The sequence below is a fragment of the Leucoraja erinacea genome, chromosome 13 (genome assembly GCF_028641065.1).
Source record: "Leucoraja erinacea ecotype New England chromosome 13, Leri_hhj_1, whole genome shotgun sequence".
Classification (NCBI taxonomy): domain Eukaryota; kingdom Metazoa; phylum Chordata; class Chondrichthyes; order Rajiformes; family Rajidae; genus Leucoraja; species Leucoraja erinaceus.
Genome location: NC_073389.1, coordinates 42,856,661 through 42,877,657, shown reverse-complemented (window position 1 = coordinate 42,877,657; position 20,997 = coordinate 42,856,661). Strand labels below are relative to the sequence as shown.

Genomic DNA, 20,997 nt, shown 5'->3' with positions numbered 1-20,997 from the left:
GTTACTTGCACAAGTAACAAAACAATGTCAAACTACTTTTAAATATCCAATTTGGACGTGAAATGTTCAAATAAAATTGATTCTGGGATTGCAAGTAGAGCCTTGAATTGCCACACAATCAGCTATTTATTGTTTTTACAAAGCAGACCTCACTTTGCCCTTCAACTGATTTACTTCCGTACCAGAAAGCGCTATGCACCTGCAAGCAATTCTTCAGTGCAATAATTATTTAATGGAATTCCAACTGTTTCCCATCGATCCTTTTCTCTTTTAACTCATTAATATGTTCTTGGTTAAATAGCACACACAGGAATTAGAAACAGAAGTGTTAACCAGTGCAGTGAAAAGAGGAATGACCCCCTTTGCTTCAAGTTCTATGGGCCTTTGCACGGTTTTCAGAGCCATTAGACGTGCTTCAACAATAAATTATAATGTGTTGCTGTACTTTTGAGCGGTAAACTCCAGATACTTTTTCTACCAATGCCTAAAATGCCATAAACAAGCTTGACAGATCCCCAGAGATGAACTGCATTTTTCATAAGCAGTAAACACTTTGCCCAGTCTTCAATGACTTCATTCACTGAGTGAATACACATGTGTAGAGTAGCTTAATCACTTAAGTGCGCGCTTTCTTTCTCTTCACAGTTGGCGCAGTTCATAGTCTATTCACAGTTATCTTGTCATAACTGCTGCAACACAAAATGTTCCGAATGAGCTCATAAATTTCTTGTTCTTTTTGCAGAGATCTGAAGATTGAAAACCTTTTACTCGACGAGGAAAACAATATAAAATTAATAGGTATGCTCAGTGGGCAGGGGTTCAGAATTGGGAGGAGTTGTATACTTTTCAGACCTTCTCCGTTGTTGGCTCACATCGGGAAAAAAATTGCATGAGAATACTGTGCTTAAAATAAAAACACACGAGCAGAGTTCACAATTATTAGAATGTTGCCCTGGGAAAGAAACTGGGCAGAAGATGAAATTGGGGGGAGGGAAGGGTGCAAAGGGTCTGTTTCCATGCTGTATCTCTCCTAAGCTAAGGATTTTGGACTTTGAGGTTAAAATGGTGTCACAAGGGACAAGCAACAAACACAAAGCTCTGGAGGAACTCAACGGGTCAGGCAGCATCTGTAGAGGGAGATGGACAGATGATGTTTTGGATCGGGACCCTTCTTCAGATTGATAAAATGGTGCCAAGGGACAAAACTGGGAAAATAAAACACTTTGATCCTTGAAAAGACTTTAAATGTGACTGTAATTTTTTTTCCAGCATATTTTCAAGCTAAGACGGCCTTCATTTTTGTTTCTTTTTCCATTGGGTTCACCAGATTTTGGATTGAGCAACTGTGCTGGTATATTGGGTTATTCAGACCCTTTCAGTACTCAGTGTGGAAGTCCAGCCTACGCAGCTCCAGAGCTTTTAGCACGGAAGAAGTATGGTCCCAAGGTGGATATATGGTCAATGTAAGTGCTTTAATAATGATTACATTGGATTTAAATAATAGATATTCAATGAAAGCAAATGCCTTCAGCTTTAGCTTCTCACATTCCTCTTTAAAATTAATGCAACGTTATGGTGAGTGACTTTTAAAAATGTGTTTTGTATTGTATTTCGCCCAGCAATATTTGAATGCATTCACCATTTGTATCCAGGCATGTTTTATTTGCTGATTCTTTCTGATGCATGGTTATTCTAAATCAGTTTATAATGAGGAGCAGCTTTAGTGTGCATGCTGCTGTGAAGCTCTAAGTCATAGAACCTCAACAATATCAGAATTAAAGGATGGTAGTTCTTTTTTAGTTTCAGCTAATGTCAGAATAAATAGTTCTTGGCTTTTTCCATATACCTGAGTTTTGAAATTCAGTTATTGATTTAACAGTTATACTATGGACAGGAAATGTGGGGACGCAGTTTTGAGCTAGGGTGGTTTATGTGTTGGTGGTAGGAAAAATGGGGCTTATTATTGGTGTGACTGTATGGCAAATCAAATTCCTCGTATGTTGCAAAACATGCTTGGTTAAAAATATATGATTATGATTATGATAAATTCCCATTTATTTTATGATGGCACACTTGCTCATGCTTTCTTTTTGTCCTCTAGTGGTGTGAACACCTATGCAATGCTGACTGGCACCTTACCTTTCACAGTGGAGCCATTCAGCCTGAGAGCTTTGCATCAGAAAATGGTTGATAAAGACCTCAATCCCCTACCTGTACATCTCTCATCAGGTAACAAGACGCCATGAGTTTTATTATATTACGTTATGTGAAAGGCTCCAGCAGTCTTTGAAGGAGAATTGCAAACCAGGAAATCAGATTACAAATTTTACTTTCATTTACTTTCACTAATATATCTTCCTAATCTTTGTGTTTACACCAAGGATTATTTCAAAAATGTCTAAACATACTTCCAGGTGCTTTACCAAGAAAATGAGTTACATTTTTAACTTTTCATTGTATTTCTTCCATCTGCAATTTTTAATGCAGATGTTTCTGAGAAAATTTCCTCAGGGGGAAAAGAAAATGGGCCAGACTTTCTCAGGAGTCGGGCTCATATCAATGAAATGCGTTAACTGATGCAGAAACAAGCTGGGTCAGCAGTTCTCAAGAAAAATCAGACAAAAGTAAATTTTGGAGCAGCAGCAACACAATAATCTACAAATAAAAATAGCAATCAAAATGTATTTTACAATTTTCTTAGCACCTTGTTTCTCTCATTATTTTCCCGCCTCCTTCCCCCTGCTCCTTGCTGGTCCGTAATCTTGCAAGCAGTTAAGTGCTCCAGTGACTGTTGATTAACTGTAAGGAAAGTGCAACAAGTTTCTCACACTCCCCAGACGTGATCTGGCTGCAGAATGCAGAGGGCTGAGGCCAACTGTAGTCCTTCCAACTCTTGCTTGGCATGAAGCCAGATAACCAAACAAAAACATATACTGATGAAGAACCGTGAGCATTTATGATCTGGTCAGCTGCAAGTTTAGTCAACTATGTTGAGATATTAAAGCAGTTACCATGGCCTAACTCACATACTGGACCCTGATTACTCTGTACATGTTCAGTGGCACAGCAGTTGTGTGAAGCTGGTGTTAAAAACGTGACAATTATACTACATACTGATGCAAAATAGTGGAATGAATAAGATGGCTGCACCTCGTTGCATGTTTGCAATATGTTTTCAGAGGAAATATAGAGGGTTAGTAATTGTTTCCATAAACTGAGTGAAGATAACGGGTTTCCAACAATTCAGAATAACTCAGGCACTTCTTAGGACAATGTAACACCATCTAAGATGGATTTAATCCAAACTAAACTGAAGTGAGGAAAGGAAAAGTGTGGCACAGCGGTAGAGTTGCTGCCTTACAGCTGCTTACAGCACTGGAGGCCTGGGTTCGATCCCGACTACGGGTGCTGTCTGTATAGAGTTTGTATGTATTCACCGTGACTGTGTGGGTTTACTCCGTCCGGGATCTTCGGTTTCTTCCCACACTCCAAAGATGAACTGGTGTGTAGGTTAATTAGCCTGGTATAAGCGTAAATTGTCCCTAGTATGTGTAGGGGATCGCTGGACCCACTGACTCGATGGGCCGAAGGGCCTTTTTTTGCACTGTATCTCTAAAACAAAAAATCTAAAAAGTAAAAACTAAACTCAAAAAACGTCATGGCCACTGTGATTTTACATAATATAGTAAATTTCAGTCTTTATCACTGTGCATTTCTATTCTGTGCATTTTTCTAATTGTGATTCAAGAATAGTGCGAATAATGAAGTAGAACGCAAAGGAAATATGCTGGTAATCTACCATATCGACCTGTAATGGTAATGGGATGGAGAATTCTACCTCCCATTACTCCTATGGTAATGGGAGATAGAATTTTTCAATAATGGCTTTTTTTCTTTGCAAAGTATTCTTTCTAATAGAAAATGATTCATTTGCATTTCGTATTTCTCCTTTTAAATATCAATCCGCAAGCATTCTATGAACCACAGGGTTGTAGAGCTCACTGTCACATCCAATGCTGTTGGATTTGCTTCTCATAAGAGCATGGCTACAATGAGAGGTTTTCCTGACATTTACGTTGAAGAACGGAGGCCTTATTTATACAACTTCCACACTCTGTAGATGTACGAGTGAAAGCAGAGATTATCCGTGGTTGCAAAGATTCCTTGTATTTATTATTTCTCTCAAAAAGATTAAGGATATTTCATCGTGTTTATGAAGGGGGCAAAGTGGTGCAATGGTAGAGTTGCAGTGGCAGAGACCCAGGTTCAATCTTGACTGTGAGTGTGTTCTGTCTGAAGTTTGAAAGTTCTCCCTGTGACCACATGGATTTTCTCTGGTTGCTCCGGTTTCCTTCTACATTCCAAAAGAGGTGCAGGTTTGTAGGTTAATTAGCTTCTGTAAACTGTAAATTAAGAATAAGGAGTAAGCCATTTAGAACGGAGACGAGGAAACACTTTTTATCACAGAGAGTGTTGAATCTGTGGAATTCTCTGCCTCAGAGGGCGGTGGAGGAAGGTTCTCTGGATGTTTTCAAGAGAGAGCTAGATAGGGCTCTTAAAAATAGCGGAGTCGGGGGATATGGGGAGAAGGCAGGAACGGGGTACTGATTGGGAATGATCAGCCATGATCACATTGAATGGCGGTGCTGGCTCGAAGGGCCAAATGGCCTACTCCTGCACCTATTGTCTATTGTTTATTGTCCCTAGGATGTAGGATAGAATTAATGTATTTGTGATTACTTGGCGGCGTGGACTTGGTGGGCTGAAGGGCCTGTTTCCACGCTGTATCTTTAAAACCAAGCAAAACCAAACTAAATTTTCTTTGTATTGGTGAACATGAGATTTTAAAAAAAAACTTAGGGCAATCACTGGAGTTCTTTTTCTACTGTAAGAAATATTGAATGCATTAAGAATTGTACCACACAGCAGGTCATTGGAGCCCCGCTGCCCCACATCACACACTGTGTCCAATTCCATGCTTAATGCTGAAACAGCATAAGTGTTTTTTATATTTAGTTTAGCAGCCATTTGGCCCATCGAGCCAATGTCATCACTCATCAGCTCCATTCCCCATCTTGTTTCCCTGCAACACATCATCCAACACTATGCAGCCACTGGACCTTATGTAATGGTAGGTGAGATATGTCAGCTGTTATCAGTTTCAACAACTGAATCACGTGGAACCCGCTAGTGCACTTTCGTAATGAGTCATATCAAACCCAACTAAAAATAATATAAACCTACCACATCTGGAGCCTGTTTTAAATTTATGTCACTTTAGTTTCTCACTGTGTTTAAACTAAGAAAAGTGGATCCAGATGGGGATTAATAGTTCATGAAACCACTTTTTTTTTGCCCATAATGTATCACATATGTTGTAGACTTTTTCAAGATATCTTTTAAGAATTTTGTTATGACTGAAAAAAATGTAACTGCAAAAGAGACTAGGTGTTTCTCTCACAGCAAACTGGGTGAAATTGTTAATGGCAAAACAACAGACAATCTATGAGGACAGATCAGTAAGACGAGGGAAAATAATTTAAGGTGATGCATAACCAGTTTCTAGCCCAGAGGAGAAAGAGTTCCAATAGCCAAATAAACATCCAGGAATGATTAAAGAGCTAAGGGAGCAACATAAAACTTGAAGAAAAAGCAGATCAAATTACAAAATCCTGCTCAGATCCCAGTGACAGGAAAAGATACGAAGGGGAACAAGAGGTTAAAAAAATAGAGAATAGTTGGAGAGACACATAGTAATGTGCTGTGGTAACTCAGCAGGTCAGGCAGCATCCCTGGAGAACATGATGCTTCGGGTTGGGGTGCTTCTTCAGACTGAATCTGCAGTTCCCCGTTTCTAGAGAATAGATGGAAATGTGCAAGGGATATCAAATTCAACACAAACAATTGCAATTATGATGGAGGAAGAGTGTGTCAACACAGACAATGTAGCCTTTGGAAAAACTAATAATGATGACACTGTTAGTGACAATAAGGAGAGGCAGGTGTGTTCATGTCGGCAGTTTCACTGTGGTCCTGTTGAGTTTCACTGTCTGTATAACTCGTTATCACCTACCCCACACACAACAATGGACCATTGTGGGCTCCTCCTTTTCTTGATCATTGTTGATTTTTGCATATCTTTCACTCATCTGTTCTATGTACTGTCTATATCTCTCGTTCCCTTTCCTCTGACTCTCAGTTTGAAGAAGGGCCTCAACTATTACTCTTTTCCAGAGATGCTGCCTGACCCACTGAGTTACTCCAGCTGTTTGGGTCGATCTTCTGTTGAATACTTATATTGATCAGTATTTACATTCCAGGAAGGGATAGGTGCCAGATGTTGTGACATAACTAACAGTGAAGTAACAATGTGGTTTTACCAATGTTAACATAAGCAGAATTTCAACAAAGATAATAACAGAACGTAAGAATGATAGGAATTTAGAAACAAATGATTTTCATCCCAGCATCATAAACACTGATAGGTGGAGTTGTTCCTCGGATCAGCAATGAACTCAATGGTTATCAGGATAAACCGAGGCATTACATCTATCAACTTTATATGCATGTGAGTGTGCAGAGGGGCTTCAGGCAATGCATAGATAAATCTCAATGGAGAAGAATTGTCACTTCTATCCCCTAACATGACTTTCTGTGTGCAAAGCTGGGGTTGTTTTTGCCAAAGATAGACACAAAATGCTGGAGTAACTCAGTGGGTCAGGCAGCATCTCTGGAGAAAAGAAATAGACAAGTCAAGTTTATTGTCATGTGTCCTAGATAGGACAATTAAATTCTTGCTTGATGAGCAAGAGATGAGTGTGTGGCCAGGATGGTGTGGGTCCTTGATTATGCTGGCAGCCTTTTTGAGGCAGCGATTGGGATAGATCCCCTCGATGATGGGGAGGTCAGAGCCAATGATGGACTGGGCAGTGGTCACAACTTTCTGCATTATTTTCCGCTCCTGGACACTCAAGTTACCGAACCAAGCCACGATGCAACCAGTCAGCATGCTCTCTACTGTGCACCTGTAGAAGTTCGAGGGAGTCCTCTTTGACATACCGTCGCTCCGTAACCTTCTCAGGAAGTAGAGGCGCCGATGTGCTTTCTTTATAATTGCATCAGTGTGCTGGGACCAGGAAAGATCTTCGGAAATATGCATGCCCAGGAATTTGAAGTTCTTGACCCTTTCCACCATCGTCCCACTGATATAAACGGGATTGTGGGTCCCTATCCTACCCCTTCCAAAGTCCACAATCAGTTCCTTGGTTTTGCTGGTGTTGAGAGCCAGGTTATTGTGCTGGCACCATTTGGTCAATCGGTCGATCTCACTTCTATACTCTGACTCGTTACCATCAGTGATTCGTCCCACAACAGTGGTGTCGTCAGCGAACTTGGTGATGGAGTTCGCACTATGTCCGGCTACGCAGTCATGAGTATAGAGTGAGTACAGCAGGGGGCTGAGCACGCAGCCTTGAGGTGCTCCCATGCTGATTGTTATCGAGGATGGCACATTTCCACCAATACGGACAAACTGTGGTCTGTGGATGAGGAAGTCGAGGATCCAATTGCAGATGGATGCGCAGAGACCCTGATCTGAGAGCTTGGTAACCAGCTTGGAGGGGATGATTGTATTAAATCCTGAGGTGTAGTCAATGAATAACAGCATGACATATGAGTTTTTGTTGTCCAAGTGGTCCAGAGTGGAGTGGAGAGCCAGTGAGATCTCATCCACTGTTGATCTGTTGTGGCGGGAAGCGAACTGCAGTGGGTTGAGGTTCTTGTCGGTGCAGGAGTTGATATGCTCCATAATCAACCTCTCAAAGCACTTCATCACCACAGACGTTAGTGCCACTGGTTGATAGTCGTTGAGGCACATCACCTTGCTCTTCTTGGGCACCGGTTTTATTGATGCCCTGTTAAAGCAGGTGGGAACCTCGGACCTCAGAAGTGAGAGGTTGAAAATGTCCGTAAAAACTCCAGTCAGTTGGTCCACACAGGTTTTTAGAACACGACCGGGTATACCATCAGGTCCAGGCGCTTTCCGAGGGTTCACCCTTCTGTCGTCGGCCACTGTGACTGTGACTGAAATACCATCACGGCGAATGGGGACTCGGGAAGGCACATCAGTGTTCTCCCTATCAAAGTGTGCGTAAAACGCATTAGAGCTCGTCAGGGAATGATGCTTCACTAATAATTGAGCTGCTTCCTGATTTCGCCTTGTAGGAGGTGATGGAATTCAAGCCCCACCACAGCTGCCGAACATCTGTCTCATCCTCCAGCTTGGAGCAAAAGTCCCTTTTGGCCTTTTTAATGGCCTTACCAAGATCGTATCTGGACTTCTTGTAGACCTCTGTATCCGCAGACCTGAATGCCCGGGATCTGGACTTCAGAAGAGTGCGGATCTTATGGTTCATCCAAGGCTTCTGGTTAGGAAACACTCGGAAGATTTTTGTTGGGATGCAGTCCTCCACACATTTCTTTATGAAGTCTGTGACGACTGTGGCGTATTCATTCAGGTCTGTTGCCCAGTCTACAGAATCCAAACAGTCCTGGAGTTGTTCCTCTGCCACGTCTGAGCACCACGCAGAGTTGACCATGAGGCAGACGCCCCCTCCTCTCCCTTTCCCAGATGCCAGTGTACGGTCCATGCGATGGATGGAGAAACCTTCAGGCTGGACCGCTGAGTCTGGGGAGCTGGGGTTGAGCTATGTCTCTGTGAAACAGAGCACAGGGCATTCCCTTAACTCCCTTTGGTAAAGCAGCCTTTCCCTTAAGTCCTCCACTTTATTTTCAAGTTACTGTACATTGGCCAGTAGGATGGTAGGGAGAAAGGGTCGAAGTTCCCTGCGCTTCAGTCTGACCTGAAGTCCTGCCCATCAGCCACGTTTCCAGATACAATGGAGGCCTCTCCATTGTTTCCAGGTACTGTACTTAGTGCACCTGCTGTTTCTGTGAACCTGCGCTGGAACGGGGATACCCTTGCAAATGGCAGCTCCAGCTCCTTAGCGATCGGGGATTCCCTCACAGTGGGCAGCGCCAGCTCCGTTGCTCCTGGGAGATCCTGCCCGTCGGCTCCGGAGGTCTTCCCGGTGTTTCCAGGTACAGTACCTGCGATCCTCAGCAGGGGTCGGGTGTTCTCCAGCGATCGAGGGATCGCTTGCAGTCGGGGGCTCCCGCAGCTGCGGGTGATTGCGATATCGCTAGCGCCTTCAAGTGCACTAGCAGCTTGTCCGTTACGGAGCCGATTTCTGCCGTTTCTCTGAACAAGGTGACTTGATTGAAGTTATAAATAATCCTCTTCTGTTGAGCTGCTGGCAAAATGTCGCCACAGGCAGGCGCCATCTTTAAAAAAAATAGACAATAGGTGCAGGAGTAGGCCATTCGACCCTTCGAACCAGCACCACCATTCACTCTGTCATGGCTGATTATCCACAATCAGTACCCCATTCCTGCTTTCTCCCCATATCCCTTGACTCTGCTATCTTTAAGAGCTCTATCTAACTCTCGAAAGCATCCAGATAATTGGACTCCACTGTATTCTGAGGCAGGGAATTCCACAGATTCACAATTCTCTGGGTGAAAAAGTTTTCCCTCCGTTCTAAATGGCCTACCCCATATTTTTAAACTGTGGCTCCTGGTTCTGGACCTTCCCCCCCCAACATCAGGAACATGTTTCCTGCCTCTAGCGTGTCCCCAAAGCCAAGTAGCAAAACATTTGCCTTTCCAGATCTATCTTAAGCTATATACGGAAAATAAAGTAAATGTTCTCACTGGGTCAACATGGGACCTTGGTCAAAATTGTGCTTGCAATTTTGTTTAGAGAAAATATATTTTTAGACTGTTACCTCATAAGATGGATTTTCAGTGGAGTATTTTTCAATATTTATAAAGGTAAGAAGGAAATTTGTTGTGGCTGGTTGTAAACTTATAAATAATACATTTGTTATTTTGATGGCTTACATGACATAAATCCAGTCTAAGAATAGGCATGTAGCTTGAGATATTGTGTAGTCTATTGTGGTATAAGTTTGGTTTCTGGGCTGAATGGGCTGGGCTGGGTAAATGGGCTGAATTAAATTTGAATATGTCTTGCTTAATAAAGCTGCCAACCTAATTTAGGACTTCAACTTAAAATTTTTTTAATTTATTTGCTGACATGATAACTGTAAAAAATGGTTTCTGCCATGGAAGGTTCTTTCTTAAAAATATGTTATACATTGATGTGCATGAAAAAGATATTAGTGTTACTTAAGCAAAAGTCACAAACAATTAACATTCAAAGTCACTTAAGAGATTTACAGTATTGTCTGTGGCCAACACGTCTGCACTGGTATTGGCTTGTGAGAAATAAAGTTATAATTACAATTTAAGAATGAAGGACGAGAGCAGAGTTATTGAAGTCTGTTTGCTCGTTCTACCATTTAGGTTATTTTTAATACATTTTCTGATGTTAATTTCCTTCCTATTAGAAGACTGAATCTTTGCCTCCAGTTAAATCTTGTCAGTTTCTTCTCATGAAAATAAATGGAAAAGCTCATGTTCTACTTACATTTTTCTAGAATGGTGATGGTGGTAGTAGTGGTGTACGGTGTGCGATATCAAAATAAATGAAACACAATTAGCACAAAATATGTCATGTTGGTTTAAATATCTGATCTGAGCAGTGGTAGAAACAGAGGCTGGTTGTACAGGGCTGGGCTCTTGCCTGCTAGGACAGGGGCTTCCCTACCTTTTTTGTCCCGTTTACCCCTGGCAACTGTAATAGACAATAGGTGCAGGAGTAGGCCATTCAGCCCACCGAGCCAGCACTGCCATTCAATGTGATCATGGCTGATCATCTCCAATCAGTACCCCGTTCCTGCCTTCTCCCCATACCCCCTGACTCCGCTATCTTTAAGAGCCCTATATAGATAGCTCTCTCTTGAAAGTGTTCAGAGAACCGGCCTCCACCGCCCTCTGAGTCAGAGAATTCCACAGTCTCACAACTCTCTGTGTGAGCACATAACTATATTATTTCACTTATTTATAAACTACTAATGATGAACAGATACCGGTATACCAGAACCAAGCACAGTCAGTCAATGAGAAGAAATATGTACAAATCCATAATCAACAAATTTACCCCCTGGGTAGGCGAAATTTACCCCAAGTTGGGAACCCTTGTGTTAGGAGATAAGAATGTCCACAGACCGTTAGGTGGCACGGTGGAGCAACTGGTGGAGTTGCTGCCTCACAGCACTAGAGACCGGGTTCGATCCTGACATCAAGTGTTTTCTGTGTGTAGTTTGCACGTTCTCCCTGTGACTGGATGAGTTTCCTCCAGGTGGTCAGGTCTCCTCCCTCAACCCAAAGACTAGTGGGTTTGTTGGTTAATTCGCCTCTGTCAAAAAAATGCCTCTCGTTTGTAGTTAGCGGATATGGAAGTGGGGTAACATAGAACTAGTGTGAGCAGGTGATCGATGGTCAGTGTGGGCTCGGTGGGCCAAAGTGCCAGCTTCCATATTATATCTCTAAACTAAATACACTTCACAATAACTGGCTTACAATGACAATGTTGGAGCTTGGGAAGAGCATCCTCCTGTTTTCCATCAAAGCTGAATTTAGTGAGTGGTAAGTTATAGCCCAAGAAAAATTGGAAGGAAAGAGGAAATGTTTATTTTAAATTTAGTTTAGTTGAGAGATACAGCATGGAAACAGGCCATTCGGCGCACCGATTCCCCGTCAACCAGCGATCCCCGTACACTAACACTGTCCTACACATTAGGGACAATTTACAATTTTTAACAAAGCCAATTACCTACAAATCTGTACATCTTGGGTGTATTTACATACATGTGGGAGGAAACCAGAGCGCCTAGTGAAAGCACACATGGTCACAGGGAGAATGTACAAACTCCTTCCAGACAGCACCAATAGCAGAGCTGCCAAGTAGTATGAATTTTCCGTATTTTGTACGGAAATGCGATCAGAATACGGATGTACGTATTTGCTTTGTAGAATACGGATTTTTAAAAAATCAACCTGACTTCAGTTTCAACTTCCTGCTTAAAGCATGCAAGGATATAAAAAGTTATACTGTACCTCTAAAAATTATAGCAGATGAAATCTATTAGTATTTTAAATTTCAAAATCGGCATGATTATTTTTGTAAGCTTTGATCTACCTGTCCCGCTCCAGGTTTAAAAGGCGCTGTCAGTTTAAGGGCCTGTCCCACTAGGGTGTCATTTGCGCGTAATTTACGCGGCACGACGCGTGTGTTGTGCCGCGCACGTGATGCGCGCATGGTGCGTGGTGACGTAGATAGTGACGCGAGGTCACGCGCGGCGCCCCGGGATTTTGGTATGTACAAAATCTTCACGCGCCATCTGCGTGACGCGCAAATGACGCCCAAGTGGGACAGGCCGTTTAACGCGTGGGAATTTAAACGAACAGCGCTATGGGTTCTAAAAATAGTGCTCCCAGCTGGAGCCCTTTACACATAGCGCTATGGCCACAGTGCTGTGGGTCACAGACTGTTAGGGAAAGGGAAAGGAGGAGAGAGAGGGGAGAAGGAGAGGGAGAGAGGGAGGGTGGGAGGGAGAGGGAGGGAAAGAGAGGAAGGAGGAAGAGAGAGCAAGGGAGGGAGAGGGAGGCTTCCAAAATGGCTTCCACATCATCATCTGGTGCTAAAAGCAGGAAGCAGCCATTCAAACAGCAGTATACAAAGAGATGGCAATGAATGCACTGTCAAGTAAGGTGCGTAGAAGACATGTCAATTAGTAGAAAAAGTTATGCATTCTTGTACTCTTATGTGGATACGACCGCACATTTAAAAAAAAAACATTTTTTCAGCAAAATGGCACCGCGTAAAAATACTGATTTCCTCAGCAAAATACTGATTTTCAAGTACTAGAATACTGAAATGCTCTGACAAAACTTGGCAGCTCTGCAATAGTCAGATCCGGCTCTTTGGTGCTGAAAAGCAGCAACTCTACTGGTGTGCCACTGTGTTGCTAATACTGTAATAAATTGCTTTCAAAATGACAAAGTAGTTAAAAGTGAGGATACAATTTAAGTCAGAATGATTTTTTAAGTACAAATGATTTTTTGTATGTTTCCTTTCATTGTTTCATAGTGTGAGGATTCATTATTATTCTTTGCTTCCAAAGTCTGTTTTCAACTAAAAATCATAATATTGCAGGTAATGCATTCGATAAATACAAATGCAACCTTCTGAAATATTCCATAGCTATAACTGGTTTAATTTGTATATTTTAGGCTGCAACACAAATGACCTTCTGTTAATAGTAAATTAATGTAAAGCAGGTGGCTGCATTAAACCCCAGTGAAAACAAAATGAGGCATCAGTATCCAATGCCGTTCTGACACAGACTGAGAGTAGTAACATAAAGATGCCAAAGAGAGGCGTTGGTTAAAATGCTCAATACTCACTGTTAAGGAGGGAGAGAGAGAGAGGGTATTTATATTTCAATGGGACTAACAAATGCTGTATTACCATTTTTATTATTTTTTTCAGCTGCTATTAATTTTCTGCTGTCTTTACTGGAGCCTGACCCCATCAAACGGCCAAACATCCAACAGGTACTTTCCGACCGCTGGCTAAATGACGACCCTCAAAGGACACCTACATCAAGCACAGCTTACACAAACCGGTAGGGTGTAACAAGCTCTCTTTGCCTCAGTTAACAGGATAAAGCCCTGCATGTTGCAACAAAGGTTGTGGAGTTACTTGGGCATCACCGCGCATGTCCAAGTTCCTCTGTGTGTTCAATGCTGTGAGGACTTGGTAGGCAGTCGTAGACATTGTGGCATTCAGAGTACACCCTCGATTTTCCTTAGTGAATGATTATTGATGAAATTGAATTGCCAGGTGTATAAAAAAACACTGTCCTGCAATTACATTTCCTGGCATGCTTGTTTGGTGGATAAATGCAAAGAGGACTTTGCACCAATATGGTGAACACTGCCGAGTCCATCACAGGTACTGACCTCCCCACCATTGAAGGGATATACAGGAGTCGCAGCCTCAAAAAGAGCCAGCATGATCAGAGACCCACACCACCCTGGCCACACACTCATCTCACTCCTGCCACTGGGAAGAAGATACAGTAGAAGCTTGAAAACTGTACCATTTCAGATTCAGGAACAGCTTCTTCCCTACAACCATCAGGCTATTAAACATTACAACCTCCAAATAAGCTCTGAACTCTTAAGCCCTTTGTTCCTCTGGGGAACATAGGCCATTGACAAATATCTTCCACGTGACTCGGATGTTGGCAGTTCTTTCGAGATCTCCCCAGTTGAGCCCACTCTCAGACATTTCTGTCTGGACACCTCTTTTCCAGCTGTTCCTGGGGCAACCTCAATATATATATAACACACACACATTTTGTGTGGCCGATTGGGAAAGGGGGGGGAGATGCAGCGAGACCTGGGTGTCCTGGTACACCAGTCATTGAAGGTAGGCATGCAGGTGCAGCAGGCAGTAAAGAAAGCGAATGGTATGTTAGCTTTCATTGCAAAAGGATTTGAGTATAGGAGCAGAGAGGTTCTACTGCAATTGTACAGGGTCCTGAGGAAGGACATTATTGCCATAGAGGGAGTGCAGAGACGGTGCACCAGACTGATTCCTGGGATGGGCGGACTGTCTTATGAAGACTGGATAGACTTGGTTTATACTCTCTAGAATTTAGGAGATTGAGAGGGGATCTTATAGAAACTTACAAAATTCTTAAGGGGTTGGACAGGCTAGATGCAGGAAGATTGTTCCCGATGTTAGGGAAGTCCAGGTCAGGGGTCACAGCTTAAGGATAAGGGGGAAATCCTTTAAAACCGAGATGAGAAGAACTTTGTTCACGCAGAGAGTGGTGAATCTGTGGAATTCTTTGCCACAGAAAGTAGTTGAGGCCAGTTCATTGGGCTATATTTAAGAGGGAGTTAGATGTGACCCTTGTGGCTAAGGGATCAGGGGGTATGGAGAGAAGGCAGGTACGGGATACTGAGTTGGATGATCAGCCATGATCATATTGAATGGCGGTGCTCGAAGGGCCGAATTACTCCTGCACTGTTCTATGTTTCTATTTATATATATTTAATTCAGAATACTAAGTTTACATATTCGGTTGTGCTGCAGAATTTCACTGTTCTGTCTGGAATATATGACAATACAACACTCTAGACTCTAAACCCCACTTTGCCCCTATGACGAATTCTCTGGTGATGCATGTACATCGCAATGCAGTACTGGCCTAGATTTTGTTACCAAGCCTCTAGTGGAACTAAAATTTACAACCATTTAACTAATGGGTGAGATCACTGTGTCTGAAGCATAGCTGACGCCCATATGGGAGAATGTGCACAAGAGGCACAGCAGTTTGTTCTGCTGCTGTGTAGCTTCCGAGACCAGAGTACAATCCTGACCTTGACCGCCGTGTGTGTTGAATTTGCATGTTCTCACCATGGCTGTGTTGATTTCTCCTGGGTGCTCGGATTTCCTCCCACATGCCAGAGATATGCTGGGATAAATGGCTACTGTAAATTGTTCCTCGTTTAGTTAGGTGGCATAAAGATTTGGGAAACACTCCAGAGCATAGGGTCATAGAGTCTTACAACGTGAAAACATGCCCTTCGGCCCAACTTGCTCACACTGGCCAACATGTCCCATGTTGCCTGCATTTGGCCCATATTCCACGACGGCGATGCAAGAGATAAAATTGGATTGGTGTAATTAGATGCCTGATGGTCATCATAAATGCAATGGGCTGTACAACTGTAATGACTAGTCAAGTAACCATGTACAATTTGCTGACCACTCCTACTCCCAGTAGAATATCTGTAAAACCAATACCATTCAATTCACCAGAATATTGTGGCCACTTTTATGTTGCAGTCTGAAGCTGTAATCTCAATAGAGCTTCTGCTAATTAAAAACATGTTGAAGAATTGAAGAAGGACACCTACATGTAATTGAATTATAAGCCCAGCGCCGCTGTTCGTACATGTTACGGCACAGAAGGTGCTAAATCCACGGATACAAATCAAATCTCTGTGGCAAGTGTAGAGATTCTCTTTAAATTAAAATCGCAGAAGATTAACAGCAGCCCGCAAGATGGAACAACGTGTTTGACATTCAATACACTGTGGCAACATACAGAGCCACGGGGAAAATTAGATTTCAAGCCAGATTTGCACCTGCCCTGTTGACAGGGGTTTATGGAGCATCTCAAATTGTTATCTGACTTTCATCTCTGACAGCAATAGAGCACGATGGATAGAGAGACCCCAAAAGAAGAAGGCTGAGGCAAATCGGAGGGAAAAAAAGAGGGATTGTGTGCAATTGTTGACTGAGAACTAATGTAAATCTGTCCATCAGATAGTGGTGACGACAGACATCATGACAGACTGTATTTGGGGAAAGAAATATCTTAACTTCAATCATTGTGTTGAAAATAACTACTGATACAAAGCAATTCTTACAATATCTTTAGTGTAGGGGAGCCATACTGCTGGACTCTCAGAAGTAAACTGTGGCAAACTAAGAACATACAAACATATGGAACAGGAACAGACCAAGTGTCCAACCCCTTTAGTTTACTCCATCATTTAATAAGATTGTGACTGATCCAGTTGGAACCATTCAGCCCCTGGATCTTAAAAGAGCATCTTTTTTTACCTCTGTCGAAAAAAATATTCAATGTCTCTGCCTTCATCCCTCTTTAAGTAAATGGTTCTAAAGGCACGCAGCCCTCTGAGAGAAGGAATTTTGCCCCATTTTGTATTTATATGGGTGCCCACTGTTGTTAAATTGACCTTTACTTCGAGATTCTCCCCCAGTAAGAGATATATTATAATACACCAGATGTGGATTTATTATATCCATAGATGCTGCTGCACCCGTTTCTCCAGCAATTTTGTGTACCGTAGATTTATTTAAACAAGTCAAGAGTATTTTATTGTCATGTACTGAAAAGGAACAAGACGTGTGTATGACTGATGCACAAAATCAGGCCAAGACCAAGGCTGAATTATTTTGGAATCTGCATGGTGTAATGTTTGGATGGGAGAAAATGACTCGGAAATGGCCGTAGCCACATTTGACTCAGTGCAACATTAATTTTCAGTCCTGCAACATTTGGAATTTGTTTACCTGACTGAATTTCAAGGCATGAAGGCCAGTATTATCAGCCTAAGAAAACTTAAAAAATCACCAGATTTTATTAATTTTGTTAATCACATTAAATTAACCAGAAGTATAATTCAGCACTACACAACAACCAATAAAATATGACCCATTGAAACAGAATATTGTTACAATCGAATTTTCACCCATTAAGGATGCATTGTTAACCTTAATAATCTTTTTGTTAATAATAAGTAGGGCAAGCAATTTTTTTGTTGCATGAATATACCATCGTTCAGAGTTGATTAGAATCTTTACTGCCTCTGGAGTAGCCGAGCCACATCGCAAATTGTGTTACGCACAGTTGAATCCACAGGGCTTGTTTGTGGGATGCCAAGCCTTGCCACATCAAATAATTCAGTTCTGAGCAAATGCCTGTCAAAAATCCCACTAACTGATTCAGTCGCTTGATGGTCTGGTTGTCCACTCCCTTGACGTCTCAGCACACGTACTGTGGAGTGATAGAGTGCAGGCTTTTTCCTTCCTTGTTACTGCTTACATTGTTGGTGTTGGGTTTCTGCTGGAATTCCCAGATGAGGGGGTGGATTAAATCACTCAGAAGCTGTAACATCACCTATTTCCCAGTTCATGAGTACAACGGGCAGAAATTTAGAGACACATAGCCAGCTCACTTTCAATTGGGAATTCAGAAAAGGACTAATAATGAATTTATTGCAGATCAGGGAAAAAGCATTTTTATAAAAGATGTGAATTATAAGGATCAATGCTGAAAGCTACAAATGAAAATGTTCGTTTTATTATAAATATTATTGTGTTATTATTAATTATTAATCTATTAATAGTTTGTTTATTTTTAAAGGTTGGTGTTTCTAAACTATCTGTACCTTGTTATCTTCAAACTCTCATCATTCTTTTCTCATGTGTTTATGCTGGACCCTCGGACTATGTCTAATCAGATTACTGGACTGTGTCTTACACTAAATGTTATTCCCTTTATCATGTATCTGTACATTGTGGATGGCTCGATTGTAATCATGAATTGTGTTTCCACTGACTGGTCTGCATGCAACAAAAGCTTTTCACTACTCGATACACTAAACTAAGCTTAACGAAACTAACATTGCTGGCAGGAGCATCATTTGGTAATTACTTAGGGAATACGTCGTTTTTTATTTGGGCGTTTTATTTATATGATTCCACAACATTCCTTTTGACTCTCATAAGTACTCATACAATGATGTCGACTGTTATTACCAAACACATGTGCAAGATAAGAACACTGATTACAGATGTCAGACTTGTGCAAGCTCCTGGAAAATTCACCATGCCCCAGGTTTCAAGCTAGAGAGTGTTGGCTGAGCAGGGCGTTTTAAAATCATGAGTGCCTTAGTTGACATCCCTCTCGGACACATATATGAATTAGGAGCAGAAGTATGTCACTCGGCTTCTCAAACCTGCTCTGTCACTTCACCAGATTGTGACTGATCTGACTCGTAATCTTAAATCCACGTTCCCATCCATCTTCAGTAACCTCTCACCCCCGGCTTATCAACCATCAATCTTCCCCCCCGGCCTTAAAGATATACAAGCACTCTGGTTCCCCTGCCCTTTGAGAAAAAGTAGCCCATGACCCTCAAGACAGGAAGAATAAATCACCTCACCCCAGCCTTAAATGGGCAATTCCTTACTTTTAAATAGTGCACACAAGCTTTAGGTTTTCCCAGGAGATTAAATCTCTCATGCATCAGGCCTCTGAATGGTCCTTCCATAAGCTCGGGGACTATCTAATGTACTTTCCCCCCATTGCAAACATTGGGCTTTGTTTTTGCAACTGACATGCTACAAAGCGGAGATCCATATTCTGCAAAAGGACACAAAGTGCTGGAGTAACTCAGCGGGTCATGCAGCATCTCTGGATAGGGGACGTTTTGGGTCGGGACCTTTCTTCAGTTTGATTGTAGGGGGGAGGGAAGTCTGGCAGGGAATAGGTGGTTTCAAGTGAGGGGAGGGGTGTTGACAGATGGTTGGACAAAGGTGAGAGATGAAAAGACCGAAGGTGTGAAACAAAAGGAGGGAAGGGTTGCGAATTGTGAAGTTAGAGCAGGGATCGTAGGTGGAAGGGAAGGGAGAGATCGAGAAATAGGTGGGGCACAGGGGAGGATGGGGTAAGAAAGGGGAAGGGGGTTGCCCAATTAAAGTCTGCTACTTATCCATATGTGGATCTCACCTCATCCCAGAGCCAAAAACAAAGATAGAGCAGCAGGGTCAGTGGTAATGTGAAGCCCGAGGGCTAGAGTTAGATTGCTACCCTGCTTTCTTATCTCTTGTCATTTATATGTAGCTACAATTTTTGCTGCTGTTTATTTCCACACATTGGGCCTTAAAGAAACTGGTCCATAAACCATGATTCAAACATTTCGCCTATGCAGTAGATACTAGAATAGTAACGTTAACACAGTTAAAACGGTCCACATTGAAACCAAAATTATATAAATGTAAAACAAGATTCAAATAAAAAAATAATTTACAGATTAGATTCTGATGTTCTTTCTCTCACTGTAGTTAGTAGGCCATTCAATTACAAGAGCATTAGATGATGCAGGAAACATTAAGCACATTGTTGGCACACATTACTGCTTGTCTTACTTAGTAGGAATGATATGTTGGGGCACTTAGCTGCTGATGTCTATCTAAAATGTTGAACATCAATTCCATTGTTTACTTTTGCAACTAGAGTCATACATTGTTAATCAAACGTAACCTGCAATTAGGCCTAAAATGTGTTTACTCTCTCTTTCTGATGTGCTGGAGATATGGAAAGATGTTGTAAAACATTTCTACTTATCTAGGCTTCATCCCGAGGACTTGAACCAGAGTGTTATGCTCCACATGACTGAGAAAATGGGATATAAACATGCTGAGGTGGTAAACACAGTGCTGTCAAATCGGGCCTCCCACACTCTTTCCATCTACTTCCTGCTAAATAGGAAATTGGATCATTATTTCAAAAGTGCTGCGGTAAGTAATAGCAATGTTTTTTAAATAATAATTTACAGGAAGAAATTTAACTAGCAAGAGACATAAAATCATAAGACAGAGGAGCGGAATTAGGCCATTTGGCCCATCGAGTCCACTCCAACATTCGATCATGGGCGATCTATTTTCCCTTCTCAACCCCACTCTCATGCCTTCTCCTTGTAACCTTAGACGCCCTTACTAATCAAGAACCTATCAATCTCTGCTTTCAAAATACCCAGTGACTTGGCCTCCACAACTGCCCGTGGCAATATATTCCAAGGATACATCCCCCCCCACCACCCTCACAACTCACAACCACCACCGTTGTAGGAACTGAATGCAGTGCATTAGATGAATCACAGAACTCAGATGACAAACTTTGATCTCGAGAGTCATCAAGAGTGTTTAATTGTCATTTGCGCTGGCAACGGAACAATGACATTCTTATTAGCTGCAGCTTTACATCCCCATGAACGCAATATCATGTAAATAAATATACAATAATCAACAACACAATGAATTAATAATCAGTAATACTAAATAGCCAGGCTATAAAAGTGCCAAACTGAGGTCTGTGGTGCAATCAAACCAAAGTATGTGGAATGAGGTTTAGCTGCTGTATCTCTGTGTTTTTGAAGGTAAAATATATTAGTAATTTTCTTCTTGATCTGTAGTCTCCAACCTCGTCCAGCCTGGAAGAATAATTGGTTGGATGGTGAGTGGGTAAAGTTGCCCTCAACAATACTTGTGTCTAGGCTGGATTGGAAGACCAGCGTTTATCTGATGCAGGACATCCTCAGACTATTACAGCCAATGTAATCACCCTTGTAAGAAACGGT

At 42.0% G+C, this 20,997-nt stretch overlaps 1 protein-coding gene across 1 annotated transcript in view; it reads left to right on the top strand.

Moving 5' to 3' along the window:
• The window catches only part of hunk (hormonally up-regulated Neu-associated kinase), a 50,154-nt gene that overhangs the window by 12,283 nt on the left and 16,874 nt on the right, over positions 1–20,997 (top strand). The window contains exons 3-7 of the mRNA XM_055645061.1: positions 743–798; positions 1,328–1,463; positions 2,102–2,229; positions 13,517–13,652; positions 19,990–20,158. Coding sequence (XP_055501036.1) covers positions 743–798; positions 1,328–1,463; positions 2,102–2,229; positions 13,517–13,652; positions 19,990–20,158 — 625 coding nt within the window. The remainder of the gene's footprint in view (positions 1–742; positions 799–1,327; positions 1,464–2,101; positions 2,230–13,516; positions 13,653–19,989; positions 20,159–20,997) is intronic.